The sequence below is a fragment of the Cheilinus undulatus genome, linkage group 8 (genome assembly GCF_018320785.1).
Source record: "Cheilinus undulatus linkage group 8, ASM1832078v1, whole genome shotgun sequence".
NCBI lineage: Eukaryota > Metazoa > Chordata > Actinopteri > Labriformes > Labridae > Cheilinus > Cheilinus undulatus.
In genome coordinates this window covers 30,905,445-30,915,897 of record NC_054872.1, presented here as the reverse complement: position 1 = coordinate 30,915,897, position 10,453 = coordinate 30,905,445, and the positions used below count along the sequence as shown (strand labels likewise).

General features: G+C 38.9%; 2 protein-coding genes across 3 annotated transcripts in view; both read right to left on the bottom strand.

The window, feature by feature from the left end:
• Positions 1 to 101: 101 nt before the first annotated feature.
• LOC121514031 (NADH dehydrogenase [ubiquinone] flavoprotein 1, mitochondrial-like) lies at positions 102 to 6,516 on the bottom strand. The gene is made up of 10 exons (XM_041794085.1): positions 6,352 to 6,516; positions 5,635 to 5,720; positions 5,382 to 5,552; positions 5,073 to 5,256; positions 4,572 to 4,761; positions 3,783 to 3,995; positions 3,527 to 3,693; positions 3,357 to 3,438; positions 398 to 543; positions 102 to 289 (listed from the first exon to the last, which is right to left on the bottom strand). The coding sequence occupies exons 1-10, from the start codon at positions 6,433 to 6,435 to the stop codon at positions 194 to 196; spliced, it is 1,419 nt and encodes a 472-aa protein (XP_041650019.1). The 5' UTR covers positions 6,436 to 6,516; the 3' UTR covers positions 102 to 193.
• An 827-nt stretch (positions 6,517 to 7,343) lies between these two features.
• The window catches only part of zbtb7b (zinc finger and BTB domain containing 7B), a 35,702-nt gene continuing 32,592 nt past the window's right edge, over positions 7,344 to 10,453 (bottom strand). For both annotated transcript variants that reach the window (XM_041794401.1, XM_041794402.1), the window contains exon 4: positions 7,344 to 10,315. In XM_041794401.1, coding sequence (XP_041650335.1) covers positions 9,688 to 10,315 — 628 coding nt within the window. In that variant the 3' untranslated portion in view covers positions 7,344 to 9,687. The remainder of the gene's footprint in view (positions 10,316 to 10,453) is intronic.

Below are 10,453 nucleotides of genomic sequence, written 5' to 3'. Positions count from 1 at the left end.
GGCTCGGTGAACAATTAAAGCATAAAAAACTTTTCCTTAGAACCCTTTTGGAAGAAATAAACTTTTTTTTTATTTTAAGCTGCATAACATGCAGAGTGCAAACACATCTTCACATTTAAAACTGTTGCAAAATAATCATTACAAAGCAGCAACAAATAAGATAATAAATGCTGTAATAGACATCTTCATAGTTTCATATCATCTCAATCTCTGGCTCTCTTGGAAGGTATTTCTGGTTAAACTGAGCGATGCGGCTCTCCATGACTGGCCTGAAGTGACGGATCAGCCCCTGCAGATGTAAAACAGGAAGTGAAGCAGGACAAAGTTGTGTAGTCAGATTTAAATTAGGAACTTCTTTAAATGCCATTCACAAAGAACAAATCAGACATTTAGTCACCTGCACTGGCCAGGCAGCTCCGTCACCCAGAGCACAGATGGTGTGTCCTTCTATCTGCTTGCTGAGCTCCCAGATCATATCGATCTCTGAAACCGCTGCTTCACCTCGAACAAATCTCCACATCATTTTATCCATCCAGTCAACTCCTGTTGGAAAACAGAGACTTGAATCAGAATCTCTAAAATCCTTAAGCATTCATTTTGAATTTAGTAAATATTTTATTATATATATTTTATTTATCTTTTATTCGGGGGGATTAAATGTCTACATTATCAAATGTTGACAATGCAGCAAGGGGTCCAATGCTCTGTCTCATAAAATATTTTTCTCCGGGGGTTCAGCATAAGATCAAGTTGGACAAGGGCATCTTTTTGTCGCTGAGACAGCACTGAGATGGATTTTTTTTCGAAGTTCTGATTCTGTTTGCATATCATTTGTATATGAAATAAATAAGAGTGACTCAAGGATAGATCCTTGTGGTACTCCTTTGCTGATATCCATAAAAAAATGACAAACCTGAGTCAGCTAAATACTCTAGCAAGGAATCATTTAAAGATTTATTTTTGGGCCTTTTCATGCCTTTATTTGATAGAGGAAGGACAGTGGATAGACTTGGAAACAGGGAGGAGACATGGGGCAGAGGGCCACAGGCTGGATTCGAACCCAGGCCGCCCGCGTACATGGGTGACACCTTAAACCACTCAACCATCTGCACTCCCCGCAAGGAATCATTTAAACCCCTGAGTTCAATATGAGCTCTTAAAGACTTGGTTCTAAGTATGTAGTCAGTAAGTATTTATGTAAAGGAACTTCTGTGAGGAACTATATGTTGGTTCCAATTATTCTGTGGAGGAAGAGTGCTTTGATTTTGTACTGTACATGTGTAAGACATATTTTCTGCCCCACCCCCCAAAAAACTCATCCTGCTTTCTTTTCACAGGCAAATTTATTACTCAGAAATCTTTGCAGTGGAAAATGGAAACAACAGCGCTCTCAGACTTAAAACACAACTATGAAAAAATTAATGTCCTTCCTGATGGTTCTAATTACTTTTGCACATTGTTAAGAGGCATCATGACTAATTTAAGTCAGTTTCATAATAACTGTAAAACTCCTCATGGGGATTTCAAGACTGACAGTCTTTGGTGCTTGGGGGATGTTGTAAAGTGTCTTTCTATATCAATACAGTAAAGACAACTGATGAAGTGAAGGAATAAACGAGCAGGGAAGAGCTGAATGTGAAGACAAAAGGTACACAGGAGTGAGAAAAAAGTCACAACACTTCAGTAATGTCCACATCAAAATAAACAATAAAAACAATCACAGACTGGACTACAAGTAATTTTATAGTAATGAGTGGTAATTAGCTAGTAATTTCTCAAAAATAAGGTGCCATTGCCTAGTAATACATTGGCATTTTACCAAATATTACCTCAGTAATATTAAGGATGTATGTACCTACTAATGATGTAATGATTAAATAATTCTCCATAATATTGTGGTAATTCTCTGGTAAGGCTTTTTTTTGGTAATTTCTAAGAAACAGTACGATAATTCTCTATACATGTGCCTTAATTTCCCAGGTAATTTCTTTATTTTGGCCAACTACATTAAAGTGAGTCCCTTCTGAATAATTTTCAAGTAATTTAGGGTTGGAAGTTAGGGTGAATTACAACATGAATAACAGAGAATTGCGATAGTATTACAAGGAATTACTTGAACAATAATACATTATAACTAGGTAAATACTTTCTTAGTATCACCATATTTCTTGAGAAATTAACTAGTTACAATTTATTACTATAAAATTACTACTTATTTAGCACCTACTAAAATAAAGTGTTACCTATGACTTCTTAAAAACTCCTTAATTTAAGAACAAATTCCTTTGAAGAGTGATCAGTGAATGTTGCCAGAGGTGACAAGTAACTAAGTTCAAATACATCGTTACCTTACTTAAGTAGAAACTTTGGGTATCTATACTTTACTGGAGTAATTATTTTTCATCTGACTTTTTACTTCTACTTCTTACATTTTCAAGCAATTATCTGTACTTTCTACTCCTTACATTTTTAAAAATAGCTTTGTTACTCCTATTTCATTTCAGCGTGTTTTCATTCCGGCTTGTCATCGTTCAAAAAACAAATAAAAAACCCAAAAACCTATCCAGATAAATCGCGCCATCCGGATAGAGTGAATTTGATTGTGGTTGGATGAGAAGTATAAACATAAAACCATTCCGACACCTTATTGATTTGTACATGATCCATCGCACCTGTGCACACAAATCACGTCACACTCCAGCAAGGAAATAGCAGACGTATATAGCCTAGTACTAAGATGTCCATGGCAGAGACTCAAGAGAACTCGAGCGAAATGTCCCAACCAAGCACCAGCAAGGAGGTTGGTAGCCAGGAAGACCAATACTTATAGGCAACTAGTCATCATATCTTACACTTCATGAAACACGTTAATGCTCAGTAGTACACATATATGGTTCTTGAATGTATTTGCATTGTACTAAAATGCGGTCATTTTCAATGGGCATAAATGTGGCTGAAACAGGTACATTCAAAATTTTTCAACATTAATATTTTAATATAACATTATAGTCATTATGGCCTTTAGAAAAATGTTTTTTTTGGGGGGAGGTGGGGTAGTGCACTATAGGCCCCTGTGGCACAGCCTACGCTTTTGTCCTTACTGGCATTTTTTCCCCCTAACATTACTTTTACTTTTATACTTAGTAAGCAAGTAGTTTTGAAACCAGTACTTTTACACTTTTACTTGAGTAAAAAGCTTGAGTTGATACTTCAACTTCTATAGAAGTCTTTTTAAACCCTACTATCTATACTTCTACCTGAGTAATGAATGTGAATACTTTTGACACCTCTGAATGTTGCCTACATTGCATGATGAGATTCTTGTCAAGCATCAAATTCATTATGTAGATCCTTACCCTCCCTGCAGGGGGTGCACTGCCCACAGCTCTCATGTTTGTAGAACTCAACCAAACGTGCAATGGCTCTGATCACATCAGTCTGGTGGAGAAAAGAAACATCTCATTTCACTTCCTAGAGTGATAGTCACTGAAGTTGAAACATTTTCTGTACTTGTTTTTGTTTTTACCGATTTGTCCATAACTATGATTGCAGCGGTCCCTAATGCAGTCTCTGCTCGGACCAGATCATCAAAATCCATCAACACATTGTCACACACATGGCGAGGGATGATGGGAGTGGAGGACCCTCCTGGGATCACTCCTAATAGATTGTCCCAGCCGCCCCTCACGCCTCCTGCACCAATCACATGAGAGAAGAGAGGAAGTCATTGACATCTCATAACAGTGAAGAAACATCAACACAGTTTCAGACCGTAAACACACCTGCGTGTCTCTCTATTAGCTCCCTCAGAGGAATAGACATCTCCTCCTCCACTGTGCATGGTGTGTTCACATGACCAGAGATGTTGAAAAGCTTTGTCCCTGAGTTCCTCTCCCTGCCAAAGCTGGCAAACCAAGCTCCACCTCGACGACAGATTGTAGGAGCCACGGCAACCGTCTCCACATTGGAAACTGTTGTTGGGCACCCAAAAACACCTTTAGGGTGGAAGAGAAAAGTAGTTAATTTATAATTGGGGATGCACCACTGTCAGACAAAGTCCAAGTTCCTACATTTGTGCCACTTCTTTTTGCTTCCTTTTGCAAATTTGTGCCACTTAAACCCATTTTTTGCCTCTTCACAGTGATTCAATTACTTTCCATTAAAGTTATTTCACAATTTTTCTACTTTATTTTCTGGCATCTTAACATTTGTGCACATCATGGCTTAGCTATGAATTGACCAAAAGGGGTTTATGTTTTGAAAAAGGTCAATTATACCACAGCATAAATAACTAAAACCCATTTTTGTTTCTTTGGTAAGTGTGGATATTATTCAGATTAAAAATAATATATTGTTATCAAAGCTTAACTTTACAATGGACCATAATTTTGCTGATCTTCATGGGCCTCCAATATGGCTGGGCCCTGAAACCTCTCCCCTTTATCCCCACCTCACTGGCAGCCTTGTGCACACATACAGGTGCATCCCTTCTTACACTTACCAGAACTATTTTGCAGCTTTTTAAATGAAAATTAACCTAAGCCAAGTGGTTGTAAGTACTTTTACCTCACCTATATCTGCAGGAAAAGGGGGCTTGAGTCTGGGTTTCCCTTGTTTTCCTTCCAGAGACTCGATGAGAGCCGTCTCCTCCCCGCAGATGTAGGCTCCCGCTCCCCGCATTACAAAAACGTCAAAGTCAAACCCAGAACCGCAAGCGTTCTTTCCAATCAGCTTTGCCTTGTAGGCCTCATTAATAGCCACCTGTTTGAAGGACAGACACAGAAACTGTTTTCACACATGCAGAGAATTTCTGAAAATTTCCAGAAAAAATTAGGTGTGTTATGTTCTTCTCCACTCTTCCATTCCTGCTATTAACATGTCCAGTTCCATGTAGCATTGATATAAAGGCAATAATTTCATCATAGTGCCTGACTGTTTTTCCTATCTGCACTCATGGGGCATCCTTTTAAAGTAATATCCTATCTCCTGAGAGCCCTGCCTTCCTTTATGATAAAGAAAGCTTCCTAGTGTGAGAGACGTGTGAACAAGTGTCTCTGTGTACATCTGTGTACCTGTAGGTTGGATGACTCATTGTAAAACTCTCCTCTGATGTAGATGTACGCAGCACGAGCACCCATGGCTCTCCCAGCGATAAGGCAGCCTTCTATCAGCTTGTGAGGGTCGTGACGCATAATCTCACGGTCTTTACATGTCCCAGGCTCACCTTCATCAGCATTCACCACCAGGTACTTAGGTCTGAGATACACATTAGAAGAAAACACACTGATACATCGCCAGGGTAATATTTAAGGTGTGGATATTCATTTTAGTCTAAATGGTTTCTGTCAGATCATGATAGTGTCTTTTCTGTTTGTCCCTACCGGCCATCGCTTGGTTTGTTCATGAAGCTCCACTTCATGCCTGTAGGAAAGCCTGCTCCACCTCTGCCTCGAAGTCCTGAGATCTTCACCTCATTCAGGATCCAGTCTTGTCCCTTCAGTATGATCTCCTTAGTCTTATACCAGTCTCCTCGTTTGAGTGATCCCTTGAGTCTGGGAGGAAGGAAGAGCAGGATATATAATACTATACACAGAGTTTTAAATCTTCAGAATATGCATAATGATTTAGGCTTACCTCCAGTCATGCCGGCCATATAAGTTGGTGAATATCCTGTCTTGGTCACTTAGGGGACCAAACTTTGTCTTTTTTGGTTTTGCTGTCTTTTAGAAAGGAAGATGAAAGAATTGTGTTAATAAAGACAACTATATGCAAGAGCATATAATCCTTTGAAAATCCATAACAACAAAACTTAAGATTGAAACAGGATATAAAAGAGTAAAACAAGCCATCAATAACCAAATAGCTTGTTAATATTTTCATAACTATTATTGTTAATTAAAGACTTACAGCCCTATATCAGATATAAACAGACACTGTTGACATCACAGCAAAATACCTTAGCTAAAATGCTTTTCGGAATCAAAGTCATCCATTTGTCCTTTTCAATTGGAGACACTTTTTCTTATTTGATAATTTGTTGAATTATGTGATTGTAATATTTAAGAAAATAATAATATATGCTGGTTTGAAATGAATGCATGCTACAGTAATAACAATTTCTACAGGTTCTTTAAGAATAATGAAACTCGGACACATGCATGATGTTGCAAACGCAGTAACAATTCATGATGGTGAAAATAATGTTATAATTACAGTTTAGCAATATAGTTTACCGTTCCTAACACCTTAAAACATATAGTTTGGCTTATCATAGCCTTATTTAAACAGAAGAACCATATTAATGTCTCTTTTATGAACATTTTGTGCAATAAGCAAACATGTAGGGCCTACCTGTGGCTGTGCTGCAGTGCTGTAGGTCAAACGCGGAGTGACCTGACGCACCACAACTCCCCACATCACCCTCCGCGGCAGCATCCTGCAAGGTCCTGTAGACAAGTGACAACTCAACTATCTTGAAACTACTTTTAACTCCAGCGTTGCTTCTCTCGGGGTCTCCGTTGACTTGTTTTACCACCAAAAAGAGGTGTTGGTCTACTGGTTCAGCCTAATTAAACTAAGAGGATTAGAAACCACGTCACATCCTGCCTCAGCTTCACGTGCTGCGATTGACAGATAGGCATCTCTCGCTCGAGTGTCTACACAATGGCAAAAAAAAAAAAACGTTCATAGGTTTTAGCGAACTTTTGGGGACTTTATGCATATTTTACATTGGTTTTGATGGAGTATTAATGGAAAAATAGAATGTTAGTGTTCTCGACTGTGCTGTCGTTGAGGGTTTAAATAGGCAAAAACACAATATAACTGATAAAACTGATATTTTACTACAAAAGAAAAGGTTAACTGAATTAATTCCGATTTGATCACAATCAAATTACTTAGAGCTTGACTGATGTATGCACTCTGTCTCCATAGCACTTCTCTAAAAAGCCAAAAATCAGAAAATCTTGCCAAGCATTAATAATAAACGTCAGTACCTAAAAGCCAGACGTTTTTCAAAGTATCTCCATTTCACAGTTTGTCCACCAGAGAGCACAATTTACTTTCACACTTTCGACTTTAAACTTTGCCTCTCAGTATACCATGTCTCCTACTATTTAGTGGGGATGCTGAGCATCCACACTGTTGATATTTCATTTTCAAATTCAGGAGTTCTTAACCAAAACTCAAAGTTTATGTTTAACAAAATGAGCCCCAAGTCTAGTGTGACTGTGTTTTTTAACTTAAGTGACTGTCGACATTAGTAAGAAATCCAGAAATAATAAGATGCCGATGAATGAAGAGTTTGTCTATTATATAAAACAAAAAAAGAAAGACACAGGACATAGCAAGCATAGAGATTTTTATTTTCTTTACATAAACTGAAACAAATAATGGGAAAATTAATTCATATCTCTGAGAAGGTTCCACGAAAAACTGAAAGAAAAAAAAAATGTATCCCTGATAGCAGGGTCCTGGACTGGACCCCATGTCCCTTCACCAAAGCCGAGAAAACAAGAGCTTACATCGACGCATACACTTCACAGCTGGCATCAGATAACCCTCATTCCTTCACAAAGCTCTGACTGGGAAAACCAACACCCTTCAAGGAACAAGACAACAGTCGTACTGTCTTTCCAGTACGACTGGTTCCTGTAAGGCCAGTAGCTCCATTACTTTAAGTTCCCTGTTTTTCTTTGTTGATTAATTTGTTTTATAAATTCAATCCATACAAAAACTTTAATTTAGTCATTGTGAATCTACTGGCCTTACGCTACAATGAAAGGTGTTAAAAATCCAACATTGCCAGTCAATTTCTTCCCATTTTATATTCTATAAAATCATTTAGTGCATTGCTCAAGGTTTCCTGAGAATAATTGAAGCACACACACAAAAAAAACTAAGGCAACTTCATCCCAATACACATAATATTGACTTTAACTCTGTATTATTATGCAGGAGGAATATTATTCAATGTGGGTTTAAAGAAGTATTTCTATTTCAATCACAATCTTAATCAAGTGAGTTAATGGATCAGATATTGAAGGTCAACAAAAAGGCTCCAAGCTCTCAAATCTCATAGTGCAAATAAACTGGAAATAAAAATACACAACAAGGAGTGGATAGTGCACACAAAGCCAGATTAGCACAACTGCTACACAAGTTTCTGACTACATGGGTTTCAAGGATTGGAAGTAAAAAGACAGCTGCTGTCACTTGAAGCCATCAATGATTGCATTAGACCCTGCTAAAGACCTAAATGTTATGGTCCAGAGAATTCAAGATTAAACTAAAAGAATTTTGGTCGAAGATATCAACTCAAAAGATAATGGCCCCTCTAGACAAACAGTGGCCGATCAATAAGACCTGCCATGCATTAACACCTTATACAGTACTGTTCACATTTAACTAACAGGAAATTATGCTTAGAGTGTCTAAGAGCAACCCCTGACAACTTCTTTGCACTGTTCCCATATCTGTTCCCCCCGAGGATGGAATGTGCCTGAATTATTGCAGTACCTGATGGGGCTAAATGTGCAAAGAATGCATTTGAGGAAGACTTTGCCAAAAATAAGAGACATGTGTTCCCTTAAAAAGGCATTAAGGTGTATGGAGATGTTAAGCCAGAAATCTTTAAGCGCTATGCAGCTTCTTGTAAAAGTTAAGAAGTGGACTGTGTCCCAACCCTGGATTTGGTGTCACGGAGTTTCAGCAGAAGAATTGCAATAAATAATAATAATAAATAAATAAGTACAGAAAAAGGGCAAACTATTTCATTCATCATCTCACCTTGCACCTTTTAATTTTTTTAAACAATGAACCCAATCGAGTGCATTGGAAGACTAAAATCTATAGCCTTAAAGGGAAATAGGAATGGTCTTAAACATTATCTGTATCAACCTAATGATCCAGACTTTGTCTCTTTTGGTCAGGCATTCACCTCCTGAGTCCTACGGCTCTGAAACAAAGAGTGTCTCTCATGGCTTTCATGAAGGTTGGGAAGAAACTTAACCCAACATTGGCTACAATTCTCCTCTTTCCTCCTGTTAACTTAAGATTACAAGAAAGCAGTTCAACTATAATCTTTGGTTTATACACCAAATTAAAGAAAGGTTCCACCATTTACAGAAAAAAAACATTATTGCCTACAATGTACAAGTTTGATTAATTAGACTGTATTTCCACTGATAACCACTAGAGGGCAGTGGATAAACTACCTCATTCCTCTGAGCTAAATGATTTTACTTCAGCATTGCACCTGAATCAATTAAAAATATATATATATTGTAACTAAAATAAATGTTATCAGTTATCCCTTTATAATGCAGCTCTGGATTTTTGATTTGCATAGTGAAAAGCATCCCAGGAACCACACACTCATCACACACATATCGAGCTTGAAATTAAATCACAGAGCTCAAACAAGAAGTACATCAAAATAAACAGAAAAAGAGAAATACAATTTTCAACACAAACAGCTGAAAGCCAAGAGTCAAACGATTAAGATATCTCAGAAAACCCGTTTTCCTTTGTTTTTTGTTTTAATTTCAGTTACTTGTATCGTTTTTAAGCGCTCTCTTTATGGGAGCAGCAGGAATAGTCCAGCCACCTGAGTGAGATTTTTTTTTTTTAACTGTGGATACTTTACCACACAGACACATACACATCTACGCACACACATTCTTTTCATTATTCTTCCTCCTCCGCTTCTTCTCCATTATCTTCTGCTTCATCTGCCCATTGGTCCTGATGAGCCAGGGCCGGTGAGTGGGTTCCTCCTGGGTCTTCTCCCTCTGCCTCTCTGCCTCCTCGTAGCTCCAGACTACGCAGAAAGAGCTGCGGGTAGCCAGCCAACCTGCGGGGTCCAAGTTGAGCCAAAGCCTGAAGGGTGAGAGACCGCCCTCTCTCAACATCACCTGAAAACATCAATGAAGGGCCAGCACCAGACCTGCCCCCACCTTCCAGCAATGCGTGAGGGAGAAATGCAGAGGAGTGGGCCTGCAAGGAGAGAGCATCAAGTTGACTGAACTGCTCCCTCCCAGCTCCATCCATGCGCCCATCCTCACCAAGCTCAGACACACGTCTCGGCCGGCGTGTGCGCAGCTCCAGGCAGCTGTGTCCCTTGCGATGACGCTGAAGATGGTCCTCTCGGGCAAATGCCTTGTGGCAAAGTGGGCACTCAAAGGGCCTCGCCCCGCTGTGGAGGGATAAGTGGTTCTTGAGGTCATATGAGTGGAGGAATCGGGCAGGGCAATGCGGGCAGGGATATGGGCGCTCGCCTGTGTGTTTCCTCATGTGGATCTTCAACTTATCGTTCCTGAGAAGGAGAAAAAAAAAAGTTGAAGAGGCAGGATAGAGAAAGAAGCAAAACATTTCAAAGATTGAGCATATTTGATATGGAAAAGTTATTGCGGTTGGTCTGCCATTTTCTTATCTCTCTTTTACTATTTCTAGC